At 47.1% G+C, this 21217-nt stretch overlaps 1 protein-coding gene across 4 annotated transcripts in view; it reads left to right on the forward strand.

Annotated features, from left to right (window-relative positions):
• Positions 1-21217, forward strand: part of Rbm20 (RNA binding motif protein 20) — a 241241-nt gene that overhangs the window by 8358 nt on the left and 211666 nt on the right. Inside the window, exon 1 of one of the 4 annotated variants that reach the window (XM_063265322.1) lies at positions 6866-9699. The exons of 1 other annotated variant lie outside the window; for it this stretch is intronic. In XM_063265322.1, the coding sequence (XP_063121392.1) occupies positions 9509-9699 (191 nt within the window). In that variant the 5' untranslated portion in view covers positions 6866-9508. 4 annotated transcript variants of the gene reach the window in all.

A 21217-nucleotide genomic window follows, 5' to 3' on the forward strand; every position in this document is an offset into this window, starting at 1 on the left:
TCCCGAATGCTGCAGCTGGTGAGAGGCAGGAGCAGCTCTTCCAACTGCTTTGCTCTTCTCTTAGACTTCAACAAAGGAAGATGGGGACAAGCATACACCAAGGGCTGTGTGCCTGCCACATAGTATCGTGGGTCTCACTACCAGGGAGCCATGTTTTACATGTGAGAAAACAGGTATCTTGCCTAAGTTCACACAGGGACTGACAGACACGGTTTGGATTCAAGCTAGGGTCTGTCCGGTTCTAACATCATCTCTAAAAACAGTGCTTCCATTAAGAGCTAAAAGCCACCCCAGCCCTCTAGACTGCCATAGTCAATATTTTTGCATTGCACCAAGTAAACAAATGTATGTTCATGCAAGGATAAATCATGGTGATACCGGAAGAGCTCCTGAGAATCATGGCGTGGGTGTCCCTTGTACAGTCAGGGAAGTAGATGACATAGGAAAACTAAGAGAAAGGAAGTAAAAGGGGCCCTGTTATGAAGTAAAAACACACATAACTTTCCCCTTGGGGTGCACGATTAGCTACTAAATGGGGGGTTTGTCAATCATGAGCACATCAACCTTTCTAATGAGGAAGGAGTCTGCGGAGGTTTACTAAGAGTGAAAGAAAGCTTTGGGGAGTAGACTCAGCCTGGCAGGGATGTGGGTGGGGACACTCGGTGGGGACCAGTGGCCAACCAGAGGAAGTGGGTGGATGAACACAGAGAGGCTCTCCAGACAGACTTCTGAGGGATGTGTGATGCCAGAGTGATGCCGTCCTTCCTCCTTGGACCATGCATGAGTCCTAAGCTCTACGTGCCTTCCATACCTCATGTCTTACTGGATCCAAACACTTTGCCTTCCTTGGAAAGAACCCGGAACTGGGCTCAGGACCTCCTGGGATGGCTGTGAATGGGGGCATCTGGCTATGCTACTTCTCTCTGGATTTTGTGGGTTCTCAGATGAAGAAACAGTCCCCCGGCCCCATCAGTGTCTCCCACACCAATCTCTTTCCTCTCCAGCTCCTTCCCCAGAACTGCCATAGCAGATATCACCAACCAGGGAGCCTTAAGTAACAGTTTATCAGTCCATTCTTCTGGAGGTTGGAAGTCGGCATGGACATGAGCCAGGGTGTGACCCCCCTCCGTGCCTCCTCCTGGCTTCTGTCAACCAAAGGTCAGTCTTTTGTTGTCCCCTCTGCTCACAGCTATCACAGTAACCCTACTGTTTCCATCCCCTACATGGTACAGTTCTCTGTGCGTCTGTGTCGAAATCCCCCTTCTCTTTAAGAAACCCATCGCGGTGGATAAGGCATCACCTTCATGTGCATCTCTAACTTGATTTCATCTGCAAAGACTATTTCCTGATCACAGTTTGATGTAGCAGGGGTCAGGTCTTCCGCCATGGCTTCAGAAGGTTCAGCTCACATTAACCCAAGCAGACTTTAAACTCCACAGGATGACCTTGAACTCACGATTCTCCTTCCTTTCTCTACCTCCCAAGTGCTTCTGGGATTGCAGGTATGTACCACTGTGTGCAATGTGGTACTGGGGTGAGGGGTCAAACCCAGGGATCTGGGGCTGCTGGGAGCATTTTAGCAACTAAACAATATTCCCAGACCCTCTTTAGGATTTAGTGTATATTTATTTATTTATTTATTTATTTATTTATTTATTTATTTATTTATTTTCATGACAGGGATTTACTATGTAATAGCCCCAGCTGTCATTGAACTCGATCTTGAGGCCAGGCTGGCCTTGAACTCACAGAGATAATGCCTTCCTCTGTTCCCTGAGCACTGGGATTAAGGGCATGTGCCGCCACCCTTCAGACTCACTCTTTCAGCCACCTGAAATTAAATTTCTCTGGGAAACAGTCCGAGAAGTAGGTGCTCCCCGATCTGAGTTGTCCCCCACCCCAGAAGCAAAGGAAGGCAGATCCCCGTCCTTTGCCCTCCTGCTTTGGCCTTGCTAGATGCAGGCCGATGTGTGAGCAAACAGAATGTTACCACAGCCATTTGTGCTGTGAGGTGATCCCGAGCGGCACCGCAGGATTTGCCTGTCTTCCCGAAGGGGAAAGCTGAGAGTTTGAGTGAGATGCTCTTGGTAGCTGGCTGCCAAGGAGCAGAACCAGGACCCAAGGTCTATGAGTTCTTCAGTCACCATGAGTCCCCCTGACAGTGCCCCCATCCCTCTTTTGCCTGTTTCTGTGACGGCATCTTTTCACCCGGGGCTTGTGCACGCAGAAGATGGTGACGTCCTGGCCCAGAGAAAGATTGTACGGTGATTACCAACGTTCTCTCAGGGGGAGCCGACCCCCAGTGCCCTACCAAGTCCCATCAGAAACTGGATGACATTGGCCTGGTTTTCATTTAACCCTCACACAGGAATCCCATTGTGTTCTCTTCATTTTCCTGACGTGGGGTCTCACGTGACCCATGCTTGCCTCAAACTCCCTAGGTAGCCAAGAATGACTTCGGATTCCCAGTTCTCCTGCGTCCGCCTCCTGAATGCTGGAGTTACAGGCGTGTGCCACCTGCTTCTGTTTCTGTCTTTTAGAAAGCGGCATGGAGGTTCTAAGAGGCAAAGGAACTGAGCTACTGGCTAGACCTGTGTCTCTGCAGAGAGGGGAGGTTTCCTCTGCCTGTGAGGAGGCCTGGGGATGATCAAAGAGGCCATACCAGGGAGCGGCACTAGCTCCATGCCAGCTGCCCGGGTGCCCACTCTGTGAGGTCAGCACGTCACAGGCTCTCACTGTTCTTGGCGAAATGCTGGCATGCCACAGGCCTCCGGTGTAGCCTTCCATAATGGTCACCTGATCCCAGAGCTGGTGGGCACATAGCCTGAAATGTTTATGCCCTGATAACCAACTGGCCTGACAGACAGACAGGCAGGCATGTGATAAGAGGAGACAGGGGAGGGTGCTGGGGGAGGGGTAGGATAAAGGAAACCCCCCTCTCCAAGAAGCACTGATTGCTTGGCTGGGGCCTTTGAGTGACAGTGACATTCTCCAGGGATTAAGCATGCAGTGTGGAAGCCGGGTCTCCCCAGGGGGTGCAGAGCCCTATGGAACTTAAATCACGCAATTAACCACCAGCTAGTATTTCTCCCACATGCATGTCATACCTACCTCGCTTCCCGTCCTCCCACGAGAGACTCAGTAGTGACTGGTTTATGACACCAAGCCAAGCTGGATCCCACCTTAGTTTTCTTCTAAAGAGCTAATGAGAGAAAGTCTTTTCTGCCTCATCCAGGCCTACCTCAGAGCCCTGCTTTTGCAGGAAGCCAGGTCCAGGCCAGCTGGAACTCAGCCACCCTGAGCCCCTGCAACTCTGGACTCAGCCGGCACTTGGGTTTGTTTGTTGCCAGGTCTTGAACCAGAGGTAGAAGAAAACACTGCACCCTGAGGTTTGAGATAACGATTCTTTCCAAGGAGGTGAAATGCTGATGTCACTAGTTTGGGATAACTGCTTTTCTGTTCAGGGACAAGAGAGGACAAGATGTGTACCCACCTCGCGCTTTAGAACTTGGATTTCTGGACTCCCAACCTACAGTCACTTTGATTACAACAGAATACCTGCCACCAGCTTCTTAGAGGACAAAGGGCCTGCTGGTAAATTCCCAGCCAATGAGACAGAGGCGAAGCTCTTTCCTGCAACCAATGAGAGGTGTTCTCTGAGTTGTTAGGCAGAAAAGAGCCTAAAATGGGTCGTGTCCTCACCTCAGCTAACTGTCTCCTTCACATTCAAATGTGCATCCAGTCCCATGAGTAACCACATTATTTTTAAACAACATCTTACAGCCAGTCTCTCCTGTTTGTTTATTTGTGTTGTCTTCAGAGAGGTAATTCTTCGTGAACCAGATGGAGCGCTTGGTGATTTACAAACATCTGCAGGATAGCAGGGAGGAGAGACTGGCAAACAGATAATGCCCACCTCAGGGGGTCCAGAGAAGAGAAACCAGAGTGTAGAGAGAAGGCAAGCCAAGGATAGGTGGTACAGACAGCAAGGGGGTGTGTGTGTCAGGCCCTGAGGGAGAGAGAGAGAGAGAGAGAGAGAGAGAGAGAGAGAGAGAGAGAGAGAGAGAGAGAGAGAGCGCGCGCAGCTGAGTCTCTGGCTCCCATTTTACGGGGGAACATTATACAGAATAGTTAAAAGCTCAACTCTGAGAAGACCAGAAACCTGGCTCCCAGTTAGCTACGTAGCTGGACTTTATCAAGCCTTGGGTGGTTGTTTTTTTAATCTGTAAAATGGGCACAAAAATGATTTGTGTTGGAAATGTAGCTCAGTTGGTAGAGTGCTTGCCAATCTAGGTTTAAAATGACAGCAACAGCAGCCACTAGCTAGTAAGTTGGTTGTAAAAATTAAAGGAGAGCGGCTGGGGATTTAGCTCAGTGGTAGAGCGCTTACCTAGGAAGCGCAAGGCCCTGGGTTCCGTCCCCAGCTCCGAAAAAAAGAACCAAAAAAAAAAAAAAATTAAAGGAGGGTAACCATTCAAGAAATGGCAACAGTTGCTCTTAATGTCCAGATAAGTTGATACACTTGGGTCTAGATGTGTAAAATGTATTCTGAATTACCAGACTACTAGATTCAGATTGTATGAACATGGCTACTGGTAAATCTGTGGTTTCCTTATATAACTGCCTTTAATGATGTTGCGAGTGTATTAAAAAAAGGCTGGGCTGAAGTTGGAATAGTACACTCTCCAGTCTTCTCTTCATTCCATTTGATCCCCCCTCCCTTTTTTAAAATCAACATTCTCGAGCTGGCAAGATGGATCAGTAGATTACGATATTTACAGCCACAGCTGCTGAACTCAGGTCACCCAGGATCCACACAGAGGAAGAAGACTGACTTCTGCAAGTTGTCCTCTGGCTTCTACACGTGCTCTGTGGCATCACCACTCTACCCCACCCCGCCAATAAATAAAAATGTAATTAAAAAAAAACAAGTTAAAAAATAGACATCTTGGGATTGGGGATTTAGCTCAGTGGTAGAGTGCTTGCCTAGCAAGCACAAGGCCCTGGGTTTGGTCCCCAGCTCCGAAAAAAAAAAAAAAAAAAAAAAAAGAAAAAAGAAAAAAATAGACATCTTATTAATGACTTCATTTTGTTAATGGTTGATCGTTGAATAGTTGAAATCGTGAAATTTCACTGCTACTGAAAAGCAATGTTGCAAAGTGAAAATTCAAGTTGTATACATTTCAATGAACTTAATTCCAAATGTTTAAATAATATAAAAGACCACACAAGGGAAAGGTTCTTGCCTTGCCCCAGTTTGTAGCAGTGCTCTCTATGCCACTGATAATTACTTACCTGGATAATTTCCCCAGAGATGTTCTATTTAGGACATTTAGTCATGACACAACGCTCTTGAGAGACTAGCATTTTCTTTCAGGAAATCTCTCCGGAACCGGCAGAAATCTCCCTGTAGAGAGCTGCTTAGTTAGGGATAGGGACGTTCTTTATACACACTGACTGCTTCCCACTGCTCATTTGGCTGCTTCTAGCTTTTGCTATTATGAACGATACCAGTCAATTCCCTCAAAAGTACAGCTGTGATAGTGGATATATATATATATATATATATACACACATATATTCTATTTATCTATCTACATCTATCTATCTGGAGAGAGAGAGGGAGAGAGAGAGAGAGAGAGAGAGAGAGAGAGAGAGAGAGAGAGAGAGAGAGAGAAAGAGATTCCTAGGAGGGCAACTGCCCAATCATTCAGAACTATATATTTATATATTTTTAGTTAGCATACAATACAGTGGACTTGACTACAGCATTTTCATACTCGTTTCTCTTTGCCCCTTCCCTTCCTCACCTCCTCACCACTTTTCCCTGTTCTTCCTGCTTCCTCCTGGACAGCCTTGCTGCAATGTTTAAACAACCTTGTTGCAATGTTAATAGACAATTCCAGCTCACATGCCGAGACTGCAGCAGTGGCTTTCACTTTTCTTTGCAGCAGAGGAGGAGGTCTTTGTCTCTCAGACCTGCTCACTGGCTCTGAGAGCACCGAACTTTACCACCTAGAGGTGTACACACCGGGAGGGGCGGCACAGCCGAAGTGTTCCCTTCTGCAGAGGAATGATCACATCAGCCTGAAAGGTAGGCGACTTCCCCTTTGAGTAGAGGACAGTGTTACAGTGATACAGAGTTACAGAACAGGCACTGAGGCCCAACCCTGCTCTTTAGCATCCCAGTGACTTTGAATGCATCCTTCAGGCTTCTCTGCAGTAAATGAACAGGTATGAGAAAGCAGAGTGTGAAAGCCAGGGATATTAATTATTCAGCTTATGAAACAAGGCAGGGGTCCGGTGTGATGGCAAGTCTGAGAATGATTGACCCTAGAATAACAAGGTATTCCCGTTACAATTTAGATACCACCCACTAGTCTCTGGCTCTCGGAAGGTCGGTGTGGCAGGTTGAATCACAGTGCTGTTTTTATTCTCTGGAGGATGAAACCTCATCGAGTAGTGAGCTCTCAGCTCCATACTCATCATCCAGGCAGTGTGAAGGGGTGAAGGATGGGATTTGGAGATGGACCAGCCTATCAGTGGTCTTGCTTCTGTCCCTCAGAAGCCTGGTGGTCTGGAGGAACAGTCTCATAGCTGTCTGAGAGACTCAGTTTCCTTGGTTGTGAAACACAGTAATGCCAGTTAGCTCAGGGGTTACTGTCTAAAGATAAACAATGTGATTACTTCCTGGCTGTCTCTCCTGAAACATCCATGCACAACAAAAGCTGCTGCCTGATCCTTGTGGGTCAAGGAGAGACAGGATGCTCCTGAGGAGCTGCTGCCAGCCGACTGTCCCCTTAGTCAGACTCCCCACTGTGAAGTGAGGTGGGTGACTCAGCCTTTCTCCTGTACTCTTGGCGAAGCACACACGCTTAGGGGTCGGGGGAGGGGCAGTTTGGATCCTAATTATCTTTGTGTGTGTGTGTGTGTGTGTGTGTGTGTGTTTTTTTATTGTGTCACTCCTAGATAAAAATCGAGGAAAAGTAACGGTGTCCCCCACTGGTTAAGGCATGTAATGTTGGACTTGGAAAACAGACGTGGTTGTTCACAGTAGTCCCAGGCAACATTTTTGGAAGATGTGGCTGAATTAGCTCAAGGTTTCTGCTTTAGCGTACCCTCCACATCACAAGTGACAAATATTAAACTGTAATCATGCAAGTAGCATTTCTGGGGGGGGGGGGGAAGGCCCTCGGACTTTGGTTTTTCTTTTATTATATTTATTTTAAAATTTAAACTCAAAAGGAGGAGGAAAAAGCCCAGTGAATGCAGTCTCCCCTTGCTCTGTATTTTCCCCGGAGGGACACCGGAAATTCACCCCCACCCCTCAGCCTCTCTCCACCGGTCCCCATAGAATCTTATGTTTCTTAAGTCTTTAATAAGAGCACTAGTGTACCTTCAATCCACTCAGTTTCCTCGGAGTTTTAAAAAGACCACGTTCAAGCCGGCCACGATTAAAGTGTAGAGTTCCACCTCTATAAAACCGGCCCTGAATACCTCGCGTGCAAGAAACATCCCTAACTCTAACTTGGAGCCAGGGCCTCGTTACTCCTAATTCCGTCACATTTACTAACCAACCTTCAGAGAGGATACCTTTCCTTTCCATTGCGCATTGCGGTCGGTCCGGACAGTAAACAGATCTGCCTCGCGACTACAAAGCCCTTTCCAGAGGTTTAGAGGGTTCAAGGGAAACTTCTGGGAAGACTTCATTTATAGTCTTTTCTGGGAGAGTTGCAATGTTAGTTTTAGGCGATCCCCTCCAGGGTCAAGGGAGGGTGTATGTGTGAGTGGGTAAGATGGAGTGGGCTGAAACCACACTCAAGTTAGTGGCCGAAATCAATCACAGAAAACGGCAGGAGACTTCCTAGCCCCGCGCCTGAGACAACGTGCTCCGCTTGTGAGAGAGGGGCCAGCAAGTAAGCCGCGTTTACTGGAGAGATTTTTGGTTTTGTTTTTTTCTGAGACAGGCTATCTCTGTGTCGCCCTGGCTGTCCTGGAACTTGCTCTGTAGACAAGGCTGACCCCCAACTCACAGAGATCCCCCCTGCTTTTGCCTCTCTAGTGGAGTGCTGGGATTAAAGGCGTGCGCCACCACCGCTGCCAGGCTGTTTTGATTGTCAGACTTAGTTGTGTGAACTGTGGATGCTGTGATGTTTAAGGATACAAATAATCGTAACTGCAATTGGCAATTGGAGGGGGAGGAGGGGGAGAGGAGCTCTCTAAGGTAGGGTGGTAAGTAGGCAATTTCACGGGGAAATTGACACAAGGGTCGGGAGGGACAAAAACTATCTTTCAGAGAGTCCAAGCAGTTGTCAGGTTTTGAGCTATATGGTGTGTGTAGCAGGTAGGCAGGCAGGACTTCAAGCCGTGGGGTCAGCTCGCTGCACTCTGGCTTGTAAAACGCACGAGAGAGGAGCTTGGCTACGGGCGTCCATGTCTGGAGCACCACGACAGCATAGTCCGAGGGAGCACCAGGGGGCCACGCCCCTGGCCAGGGCTCAGGTGCGGGAGGGTCTGCTGGAGCAGGTGTTTCCCCGCCGCCGGGTCCCCAGCTGCTCCGCCTTCTGAGCCTCACAGGTGGGTGCGCACAGCTGCCGCCCGGGGTCACACAGGTGCCCGGCGCAGGTGGGCTCCGCGCAGTTAGAAGAGCCGGTGAACTCTGCGCCCCAACCTTTAAATTCACGGAGACGTGCCAATAAATACGAAAGAAACGTGTGCCTGATTTTCTTTTGCTCTTATGGGGTCCTGGTGGGGGTCTTTCGGGGAAAATTAAAAGAAATGAATCCACTGCTACCCCGCCTGTTGCCTCTGGGACCACGAAGCGACAGCTGGAACTGTCAGTGTGGTGAGTTCCGGGACCTGATCATCTGAGCCCCCAACTTGCTGTCCCACCCACCTAGGGAAGGATGTGGCGGCATCGGGTCCTTCCAGTGGCGCTGGCCGGGCTCCAGCTTCAGGAGGATGCCAAACCCCCGGTGCACTTCGCGCTGGTGATGTCCTCGGGGCTCGGCCAGAGCCGGGCAGCCTGTGCGCTCTGGAAGAAGCTACAGGACGGCGGAGGGCGGCTGGCGGGCGGGTCGGCGTGTCGCCCTCTCACGAGGCTGTCGCGCTGAGGAGCGCCTGGCTGGCCACCCCGAAGGGCTCGCGGTGGCGGGTGGCGGCCGCTGCTCTGCAGCTCACTGCGTCTCGGGTGGGCAGGCACAGTTGTCCAGGTCACCTCCTCACGCAGCAGCTCCTGGGCGTCCCGTGGCTCCCGTGGGCCCCGGGACGCCCCCTGTTCCTGTCCCTGTCCCCCGCCCCCTCCGCAACCTCTCCAGCAGGAGCGGCGGGAGGTGGAGGAGGCGGCGCCGCAGGGACTGTCTCCTCCCCACCCTTCTCGTCTCCTCCCCGCGCCACCGGGAAGGACAAGGGGACTGGGTACAGGGACCCCGGCCAGTGAGCGCCTGTGTTCCGGGACCGCCCCTCCCTCGCGCTCTTTCGCTGCGAGCCCGGGTCGGTGTCGCCGCGCATGGTGCTGGCTGCAGCCATGAGCCAAGACGCGGATCCCAGCGGTCCGGAGCAACCCGACAGAGATGCCTGCATTGTGCCTGGTGTTCAAGGGCCCCCTGCGCCCCAAGGCCAGCAAGGGATGCAGCCCCTGCCGCCACCGCTACCGCCACCGCCTCAGCCTCAATCCAGCCTGCCCCAGATCATCCAAAAGTAAGAGAGAGAAGGGAATGTTGCCTGGGTGCGAGCCTGGGACACACCCCAGAGGCCCTCTTTTGTGGCTTCATTTCCATCCTTAGCTAAACTTCGCCCGCCGGGCTTGCGTTTGAAGCGTTGTTGTTGGCCCTGTGGGCAGGGTCAGTGTCATTCTGGCTTGTTGGTGATATTGGGTAGAACGCAGTCAAGTTATTCGTGGCGGGGTGTGTGTGTGTGTGTGTGTGTGTGTGTGTGTGTGTGTGTGTGTGTCCAAATAATTTTCGCCTTTTCCTATGTGCTCTCTGTTCTCTTCTGAATGTTGCTGGACTTTTTAACTTCATAAGCTCGAAGTTGGGGGAAATGGCCCAGAGACTAATTTTTCATCCTTCTGGTCCTTAGGGACCACTGGAATGTATTATGACGAGGATGAGGACGAGTCAAGCGTGAGTGTGGGCACCTAGCGAAGGTTGTGTGATAAGTCGCCACTGAGAACAAAATTACCTTTAGTGGAGTCGACTAGAGACTTCGGGGCAAAGGGAGTTGAGGGCCTGTAAACAACCGGCAAACCGTTTACAACATGGCCCTTGCAAGGAGTTCTCAGCCGCAGAAAAGGTTGCCACTAGATACCGTGGTGAATCTTGCAGTTCATCTTTTCATTGGTTAGGTAGGCTGTAGTGGTCAGGGGTCCCAGGAAGCCCCTTACCCGGTCTGGGAAGCGTCAAATTAAACTGATGGTGTTTTGCTTCCTCCGCTCCTTAAAAGCATTGTTTTGACAGTTTGAGGCCTAGGATGTTGACTTGTGTGAAGGCCCTTTATTTTGCTTCAGGCTTGGTCAGCCTGTGACAAAGTCCTGAAAAATAGTTTGAGTGTGTCCACAAGTCTAGATTGGAGCATGTAAACTCAGGAAAACCCACGTGGGGAGCTGAAGTTTGTCTGTTGGCTGTTCCGATGTTGGGGATTCTGTAAACTCACTACCGTACACTAAGGAAAAAAGCAAACGTGAGAAGAAATGGAAGCAAAAAGTCAACTATGGATGGCTTTAAAAAGCGAGGTGTGTAATAGAAAAGAGTGAGAATTCAAATTTGCCATCAATAACGGGGGTGTCGCGTTTCAGGACAAAATGGTTCCCTATCTTTTGGCTGGTCGACTCCTAAAGTCCTATTTCACTTATCAAGCTTTGGGCCTTAAATTCTGATATCTCACATAACTTTTAGCTACTTGGCAATTTGCAACTTTTTAAAAGTGAAAACATTTCCTAGGGTTGCCCCTTTCCCTCTCTTTGTAAAGCGTTTCAGCAAACACTAAAGAGAACTGACACTTTATGTAACTCCTGAAGTTTCACTTCGATCCTCACCGTAGATAGAAGACAACTGATAAAAACTGCTCAAGTCTAAAGTCTGCTTACTAAAACATCCGGACTGACCAGCTATGAATTTGAAACGATTACCTTTCTCCGTGGACTGAAATCAGCCTGCGTGTTAAATTTATCAAAACTGCTTTGGTTTTTTTTTTTTTTTTTTTAGCAATTGCCCTGCATTTCCCCTCAGTTTTAAGTAGGAGAAAACTAGGAACTTCTTATTCCCAGAAAAAAACAAAAAACCAAAAAACCAAAAAAACTTCACAGATGGCTATTTGAAGTACTGCCAGGTAGGGGGAAAAAAAGTCAAGTTTGTGAAAATGAATAATTTAAGATACGTTTTAGTTTCTTCATGTAATTAATTATGTAAACTACGCGTTTGTTATCCTATTAGGAAAATTCCATCTCAGGAATATATTCTTTCTCAGACACTAGGGATCCTCTCAAAGATGGCTCCTCCTGCGTAGAGGCCAGGATGCAGCCCTGCAGATGCCCATGTTCAAGGCCAATGTCTAAGGCGGGTGGATGTGCTCATGGGATTTGATGTTCATGCTCTTGTATTTCAGGCTTTTCTTTATAAGGAACATTTGGGGGTTTTGTATCTCCTCTGTGCCACAGAAATTCCGCTGGAACCAGGCACAACACGGCGAAGTGTTTTGCCGGCCCATCTCTAATGCGCTGAAACCCGAGTGGGCTATTTTGAAACTACGTTTGCATAATTTAATCTGAGCGAGCATTTTTATGTTATTATGGGGTACTGTTTTCGTCAACCATCTTTGAGAAGAGGTAGCGGGCTGCCTGCCTTTGGCCGCAAATGAATTGTCTGGCCCTGGATTTGGAGGCATTTGTGAACTAAAGCTGTGGATTAAAACAAAAAAAAAATTTTTTTTTTAATGGAAACCCATATTAAATATTCTAAGCGAATCTTCAGTTTTTGAAGTTAGTTCAGTGAGGTCAGTAAGTCTTCCCTGAGTTTCATTCTCTTTCAGAATGACGGAGACATCAATCTTTTGGTCGTGTAGCAGTTAGGGATTATGGGAAGTGTTGGCTGATTAGCAGTGGTTTTCATTCTGAGTGAGGTCGTTGACTTTGGTAAAGTCATTGGCGAAGATGAACCAGGCTTATACTGGGTCTTAGAGCTGCAGCTTCGCTGACGAACGCTTGCTACATCATGAATAGCGGGACACGGCCGGGCTTTGTTTTACTGCAGCCTGTCTCACTATTTGGGTGCTTGTGTCTCCCGTTCATCTGTAGGGTCCTTCTGTTCAGATCGGATCTTGGTTTTCTTGTCATTGCGTTCTTAACATTAGTTAAGAGCTAGTCATACCCCTGTGGTTCCCATCTGTTCCCTGACCTGAGAGGCATGGGCCAGGTTACAATTACATAACTAGGGTCTTGGGAATGTTTTGTTTTAAATGTGCATTCTGCAAACTGGCCAAAGTGGAGCTGTTCTTGTATCCTTGTATCACATAAGGCTCATTCTAAGCCCTTCGGAAAATAAGAAATGTAAAAACGCCCTAAGAAAAGATGAGTTTAAGAAATCGAAATAATTTGAAGATTAAAAAAAAAAAAGACATGGACTTATTTTTCATGGCGGCAGAATAAAACATTGGCGTTTGTTGGCGAATGTTTTACCAGGACCTATACTCCAACTATTGATGCTAGTTTCCAAGATGATTCCGTTCTAATTGTGTGCTTTAACCTTGAACACAACCTTCGATTTATAAGACATTCTAAACATCGATGGACCGTGGGCATTTCAATTCTAGATTATAAAATTCTAAACTATCAGAATAAAGATACAGTTGCAATTGTAGAACGTGGATGTCAATGGACAGGCAGGATTGCAAAAGCCACCGTTCAGAACGAGAAAAAGAACCAAACACACAACACCTTAGGGAGCAAATCACAAAGATGATTTTCCTTCCTAAATTATTTGACTTGCTGCAGGATTTTTTTTTATACAAATTTGAGTTAGCATGCTGCATATTTAATCTGAGTATGGATGAGTTACTTTCTCCTTTCCAGATCACTTTCACAAGCAATTAAAAAACAATTGGTTTAGCGTTTGATAGCTAGCATCCCAGCATGGGAGTGCTGTTAAAGAGAGCAGTCCAGCTTAAGTTCTTCTTCAGCCATCACTTAGTGTTAGCCTGTTCTCTGTGCTTAAAGGCTAAGTACTTAGAATAGAAAATGTTACAAAGTATTCTCTCCAATGGCAGATAATGTAACTGACTGCCCCCATTCTGAGGGATCTCCATGTAATGGTTAGGGCTACCTAGCGTGTAGGCAGATTCTAATCTTACGTGATATCCATCTACTTGATGGGCATGCTAGTGATTCTATCTGCAATTAGGGGGGGGGGGAATTAAGAATTTGCCAAAAGGGGATATTACCTCACAGATGCATTTGGTACTTTTCTGGAAAGCAGATGGAGTTTCTAACATCTGTGTCAGTTCCTAACATCAATTTGAGCCCATTTTCCAGGGGAATAGGAATACATTTGTAGAAGGAATTTTGGAAATTTTAAACACCGTCTTAGACTACACGCAAGACAAGTATTTGGCAGGGAAAACATCTGCAAGGATTAAGTCCGCCCGAGCAGGGGAGAGAGAAAAGACTCCGTGTTAAAGCTGTGAAGTGTCTGCTTCTCCAGAAAGCCCCTGAAAGCCATTTTTTTTTAAATGAAATTTTACTCGAAAGCTCCCCTTTCCCCCCATAAGTGTTTCTGGATAATAAGATAGCGGTGTAGTTTTGAGTTTTTCTCAAGTTGCTGGAAAGATCAGTCTTATGAAATGTAGAACATTGTTTCCTTTAGTCACAGTAAAGGGCTACTATACACAGGGCACACACTGCCGGGGTGAGTGCCTATGCAGAGGAAAGGAGAAAACTTGCTTTGGCCTTTTCTTCTATCCACTCCTTCATTCGCTATCACCTTGGAAGTTTAAGAAACTAACAATGTAACAGAGGCATTTGTCACCTGGACGTGAACTCTGGCTGACTGAGATCCTTTTGCCTGCCCTCACAGTCTGGGGTTGGGGGTTCTTAGCCAACAGGCAAGTGACCCCGTTATCGGTTTTCCCTCTCTCCTCTGATTTATTTTTCTTGCTGCTGTAATGTTCTAGACGGCAGTTTAAACTGATTCCCCCCCCCCCCACATGACCAGTCCTCAAGCGTACAATGTAATTGAAACGTGCAACTTTGATAAACAAAAATGCAAAAGAAATTCTGGGAACCCATGGGATGTCACCAAGAGATAGAAATTAAAGTGGACTACAGAAACATAGAGGCTAAAGATAGGAGGAACCCGAAAACAGTGACTCGGAAAGCACTAAGAGGAATTTTCTACCCTGCCGTGATCTAGTTGGGGATGGTCTAATTGATTTTATTGTATATTTTTAGCATAATGTTTCGATGGATCTATTTCGGGTGTAAGGGGCGGCTTGAAGTATTTGGAGTGCTGAGAAGTTTTGCCAAAAGTAATGATCTATAATGTAGGCTTAGAGAAAATACGGAAACCATCAGTCAGCCGGAAACAGCAAGCAACCCTTCCTTCTCTAGTTAAGAACAGGGGTGATCTTGGTACTGTATCTGCTACCATGCTTTATGTGGCCTGTTCCCACCTGTCATGGGCAGGGACTTCCTGATTCTAATTGCAAAGCACGTTTTTGAGTCTGCAGTGTACACCGGATCTCCAGCCCCACTCGTGGGCTCTGAGAAGGCTCCGTGGGTGGTCATTGTTTGCATCTTACCCAACTGGGCAGCTAGAAAAGCTCCAGTCTTCGATGTGGCTAGTTTGGGGACTGCTATCACTTCCTGCCGTTCGAGGAGGTGGTTGAAGACAAGGGCTCCTCCCCACACGTTTTCTTCCTGTGTTTTAGGTACGTTACAGACATTTAATACTCGAAACCTTCCTTAAGTCCCAGGGCTACAGCTGGGTTTTACACGAGAGGTCCCCTGATGGTTTACAAGGCAATGTTTTCATCTTGCTGACAGGGGACCTGGAGGGATGAGGCGCGCGCTGATGCTTTATGGGTAGGAAGGGGGCCGTGAAACAGCCTGCATGAAGATGTTGTGTTAATAACCCGCAGCTCAGTTTGCGGAATAAATCTTACCATGTGTTCAAAAACAGAAGCTGGGGGTTGGGCATGTGTTTGGGGTGGGAGTGGAGGGGTCATTACTCGATCACACAGCTTTCACACTACTTTCCTCTCCTTTAATCTGGGTGTTTGTTTCAAGGATGTACCGGGGACCTTTGCCTCAGTCTTTTCTTTGCACCTGCTTTCTCCCCATCGCACGTCACCCATCGGCCTCAGTTGCCACTCTCCGCTATGGCCAACTGAGAAGACCCTACTCCGGGCCACCTAGACACCTCAAATACATCTCAATTTTGTAACTTCTCTGCAGAATCTTCCCTAAAGATGTTTCTGAATTTTACTCCCTCAACCTTTAAAAACAAACAAGGTATCATGAAGCGTAGGCAAACCCCAAATTCACTATATACCCCAGGCTGTCCTCAAACTCGCTGTATAGCCAAGGCTGGCCTTGAACCCATGGCCCTCCTGCCTCTCCCTCCTGAGTGCTGAGATTCTTGAGTATGTACCACCACAGCCCAGCTTATTAGACCCACCTTTAAGCCTGACCTCCAGAGTTAGGAATAGAAAATGATTGTGTACATTCATGTAGGCATGCACTGTGTGCGTGTGTGCGCGCGCACGTGTGCACTTGTGTATTTTTTTTCTTTAAATCTCTTTTTGTTGGGAGGGGGATGTTTATTTTTAATTTACTACTAAGCAGATCAACTTAGGATCAACCTGACACCATCAAGTGTAGAATGAGCATCTTTGATTAAATTTATAATAGGGTTTCTGTAAAGAGCCTGGGGGCGGGGCAGCAGCCTGGGAGTAGGTGAAGTAGACAAACCAATCAACCTTCCTAATCCAGCCTCCCTGCAGGTTGGAAATGATGGGTAGCTCCGTCCTAGAACCAGATTCAGTGAGAACTACTGCTGGGTGATCATTCGTGCAGAGAGATCCCTTCCCTTCCAGCTCCACACCTAATAAGGGCATATGTTATGGTTTGCTTAACTTTGAGCTGTGGGCACAGGTACATATCTGTGAGACAGACATAGCCGTGGGGAGAGACACTTCCCGTAGCATTGGCAATAGTACTTGCTTCAGTGCTGTGATTTAAGGTCAGAGGTCCGCCAATGTTAGCAGAAAGGAGGAGGTTAAAGCTATCTTATTTAATCTTTAAAACTCGGAGGTTATGGGGTTGGGGATTTAGCTCAGTGGTAGAGCGCTTGCCCAGCAAGCGCAAGGCCCTGGGTTCGGTCCCCAGCTCCGAAAAAAAAGAAAAAAAAAAAACCTCGGAGGTTATAAATGCATTTAAATGCATTATTCTAGATTGCTAATGACTGAAAGGCATTGAGTTTTGCTGGAAGGGATCCCACTCTCAGTTTAAGAGCTGGGTCCTGCCGTTCTCACTTTGAACCAGAGGTGTTTCGCTCTGGCAGGTGGGAATATGCTTGGTTTTGCTGACAGAAATGTAAACTTAAGAGCAGAAGAGAGTGTGGCCGAGCCCCCATGCTCAGTGGAGATGTGCTGCCAGCTGGCTGCAGAGACCGAGGGAGGCAGACCTTGATCTGCTGGGAACGACTTTCTGTCTGATCTGCAGAAATTATGGGTATTCTAAAATGAGTCCTCAGGTTTTCACGTGGCCTCACCCATCCACAGACCAGCGAAATGGGTCCTTGAAGCCTCAGAAAGGACATGGGAGCATCAGTCACAGGCATGTAGTCTACTAACTAGCAGAGGACAGAGCTGCGTAAAGATGTGTGTGTGTGTATGTGAGAGAGAGGGGAAAGAGGGAAGGAAGGAGGGAGGGAGAAAGGGAGGGAGGGACAGAGAGAGAGAGAGAGAGAATGTGAGAGTGTGTGTGGTGGTGCATGGTGTGTGGGGTGTATGAGTGGTGTCTGGTGTGTGTGTGTGTGTGTGTGTGTGTGGTGTATGGTATGTAGGGTGTGTGTGTGTGTATGTGGTGTGTGTGTTGTATGTTTGGGAACCCACACATATGGAGCTTTGAGGTCAATGTTAGGTGTTTTCTTTAATCTCTCTCAATTTTTGAGCCAAAATTTCTCACTAAACCAGGAGCTGATGGTGTCAGCTAGACTAGCTCTCTGAACCCTGGGATCCTCCTGTCTCTCCTTCCTCCAAGTGCTGTGGTTATAGATGTATGCCTCTGCCTCTGCCTCTGCCTCTGCCTCTGTTTTATATAGGAACTGGCAATTCGAACTCAGGTCCTCCCCCTTCAGCAGCAAGCATGCTCCCTGCTCTGCCATCTTCACAGCTTGCCTTAGCCTCTCCTGAGTGGGCGTTGATACCTGGGCATGGGGGCACATGCCTTTCATTCCAGAACTTGGGAGGCAGAGTCAGAGTCAGAGTCAGAGTCAGGGGCAGGGGCAGGGGCAGGGGCAGGGGCAGGGGCAGGGGCAGGGGCAGGGGCAGGGGCAGGTGGATCTCTTCAAGTTTGAAACCAGTTTGGTCTACATAGAGAGTGATAGGACAGCCAGGGCTATGTAGAGAGAGAGACTCTGTCACAAAAACCAACCAAACACAAAACAAAAACAAATCAAAACAAAAGGGAAAAGGGGGTTGGGTTGTATGTAAGTTATGTGCATGTATAGGACAAACAAAAACATTTATTGTAGTATAGCTGAGAAGAGAAAAAATTAAACACAGCGTAAGTATTTTTCATTCGGAAACATGAATTATGTTTTGTGTAAATGTCATATATAAATATATATAATGTATAAACATTAGATTGACATTGTCTTGCATTTATTAATATAAAGTAAGTTTCACATATTATTAACTAGAGGAGCGTGGGGTACCTGCCTTTAATCCCAGCACTTGGGAGGCTGAGGCAGGAGGATCTCTAAGTTTGAGGCCAGCCTGGTCTACAGAGTGAGTTCCAGGAACAGCCAGAAACCATCTCAAAAGCATGAATGTCAGTCAAGCCTTGAGGGAAAATCTAAAGTAAAAGGTGTCAGTAGTGGCTCTGTGACACAATCGCGGTATTCTGTTGTAATTAGGGAATATGTTGTAATGCTGTCACCTTAGAGAGAGCACCGGGGAAGTTAAGTGAATCATGGAGGGCTTGAAGAGTTGAGACAGTGGTGAAAACTCTGTTTTCAACCGGGATATGTTTCTGTTAGTGCGGAAATGAGAGAGAAATGAAAGCCATTTGTGATTCTATCTTTATTTGGTGACTGGGCTGCCCACTCTCTTCCCACAGGACAGAGGGGAAGAGGACTCTCTGTGTGTTAGCCCCTTGCTGTGCCCAGATTTTCCGTGTCTTGCAAGAGATGGGGGCCCTGCAGGGCATCTCCATCTTGTCTTCTTGCCAAGCAGAAGCTTAGGTCTTGCATTTTCTGTTAGGCTTGCATCAAGTTACTTTATTCCAGGTTCTGCGGAGTGGAACCTAGATAAGGACGGACCCTTTAATATATCAAACGATAGCTAATGCCTGCGTTTAAAGGAACCATGCATACCCTACTTCTTCCTTTCATGGGGAGGAGAAGAATGCTTGTTATAGTTTCAGCTTCCCCATCTCTCCCTCTGCTATAAATCAAATTCATTTTAACAAAGACATGAATCTGAGTGTGTTATAGTGTATTTTGCCTTAGGAGGGAATGACATACGTGTTTTTGGATTCTCTTGTATGTTTATTTTATATCTTCCATCCTGTCCAACGTACTTGCATAATCATATTAGCAAATCTAAGGAAATTAGTCTCATAAAAATATTTTTTTAAAAAATACTACAATGTGTAGTATGTGTGGATGGTGTGTGTGTGGCGTGTATGTGTTATGTGTATATGTCTGTGTGGTGTGTATATGTGTGTGGTGTGTATATGTGTGTGGTGTGTATATGTGTGTTTGGTGTGTGCATGGGGTGTGTGTGTGGTGTATGTGGTGTGTGTATATGTGATGTGTGTGTATATGTGCGTGTGTGTGGTGTGTGGTATATGTGGTGTCTGTGTGTGGAGTGTGTATGTGTGTGTTTGGTGTGTGCATGTGGGGTGTGGGTATGGTGTATGTGGTGTATGTGTGTATTTGTGTGTGGTATATATGTGGTGTGAGTACATGGTATGTGTGTATATGTGTGTGTACGTGGTGTGTGTGTGTGTGGTGTATGTGGTATATGTGGTGTCTGTGGTGTATATGGTGTGTGTGTGTATGTGTGTATGTATGTGTGTGTATGTGGTGTATGTGGTGTGTATGTGTGTATGGTGTATGTATGGAGTGCTGCAGATTGAACTCAGGTCTGGTCCAAGTTAGGTTGATGCTCTACTGAGCTACTTCTCCAGGCTTAGTAAATGTCTCTTGTAGCTCTCTTAGGACCCCTCCCACCCCATTGGGTTCACAAAAGCATTTGCTTATGTTAGCTGCCAAGTACACCCACTTTTTCTTGTTCTTGACCAAAGATTTTCAGGTCATGGAATAGACTGTAACCTGAATTCATTCTGGTTTACTGGACAGAGACAAGGTAGGCCTTTGGCAAATGTGCACTGTAAGTGACTTGTACCCAGCTACATTAGAGGCTGTGGTTATCATAGTGACCACCAGGGGCTTTTCCTCTTGATCGACGTTATTGTAAGATGATACTATGATCAATATCCTGCCAATATCCTGTTTCCAACACATTTTTAATAGCTTTATTATTTTTAAAAAATATTAATTATTCTCTCTCTCTCGTGTGTGTGTGTATGTGTGTGTGTGTGTGTGTGTGTGTGTGTGTGTGTGCAGGTTTCTTTAAAAGCCAGAAGCCAGTGCTGAATGGCCTGTAGCTGGAGTTGTGGCTGGTTGTGTGCACCAGGAACCAAGCTTGGGTCCTCTGCAAGGGCAGTGTGTGCTCTTAACTTCTGTGCTGCTCCACTAGCGCCTGGTTTTACATTCTAATTTGACTAAACTTAAAGGGATTCTGTCAGTGAAGTATGCAGAACTAGGAAGACAGACGTGTCTTGATAAATAAGTATTCCTTCTAGAATAGATGACTTTGGAGCCAGACCAAATCAGACAGCTTGAAGACATGATTTCAGGATAGCAGAACTTAAGTGTTATCTCGAGCCTCTGTGTGTTCTAGATCTCACTTCGTAGGACTCACTTCCCACAGGAAGCTCCTACTTTATTATTTTATTTTATTGACATCGATTGATTTTGTGTGTCTACATGTGGAAATCAGAGGCTAGCTTGCAGAAATTGGTTTTTCTTTCCCATCATATGGGTTCTGGGGCTCCAACTTGGGTCGTCAGGCTTGGCTGCCACATGGGATGGCATTGGTACCTTTGCCTGCTGAACTGTCTCACCAGCCAGCCGGGCAGCAGCTCACCATGAAGCCGGTGTGGTGCCCATGAGGTGATTAGTGTAATTTTCATTAGGTCCTGAACTGTGTTTTGAGGTATCTTCCTGCAGGTCCTGATCTGTGTGGAAACCTTGTTGGTTTCTCTCCTCCCTTTCTCCCTTTGCTTGCACTCTCTCCTCTCTGGTTTGAATGTCGATCTCACTTTGCAGCCCAGGCTTATTCACCACTCACCATGCAGCCCAGGCCCGGGGCAATCCTCCTGTCTCATGCTTATCTCTCTTCTGTAAATAACTGTATGAAAGTGACATTAAAATTGGCGGATGACTTGCCCTGCCCCTGGCTGAGTCAGGAGCTGGCTGCCTCTCTGTGCTTTTCAGATTTAAGTTACAGTCTATTTTTGCCTGTTCTGGTTTGGAATGTGTATTTTCATACACAAAGCAGGAGTCGGTGAGGACGAGGTGTGCGCGAGGAGTAACAAAATGAGTAAGGCTCTGTGTGCACCATCTTCCAGATTCGACTTTGTCTCCACTGACCCTGAGCCTCACTGTTCCCCTCTGTAAAAAGGGAACAAACAGAGCAACAATTAAGCAAGCAGACAAACCTTCACAGGGCACTTCCCCAAGCCAGTTCCTTCTCAAAGTACTTGATACGTGTTAAGTCCAATAATGATGCTGGGAAATATGAGCTGTTGTTCTCCCGATTTGACAGATAAGGAAACTGAGTCAGAGCTTTATTAGGGAGCACTCAGAAGAAAGCCAAGAGGATAATATTTAGGCAATAGCTGGCAGGGTGTGGCTTAGAACGGAGAATCTTA

Source organism: Rattus norvegicus, chromosome 1 (assembly GCF_036323735.1).
Source record: "Rattus norvegicus strain BN/NHsdMcwi chromosome 1, GRCr8, whole genome shotgun sequence".
Lineage (NCBI taxonomy): Eukaryota > Metazoa > Chordata > Mammalia > Rodentia > Muridae > Rattus > Rattus norvegicus.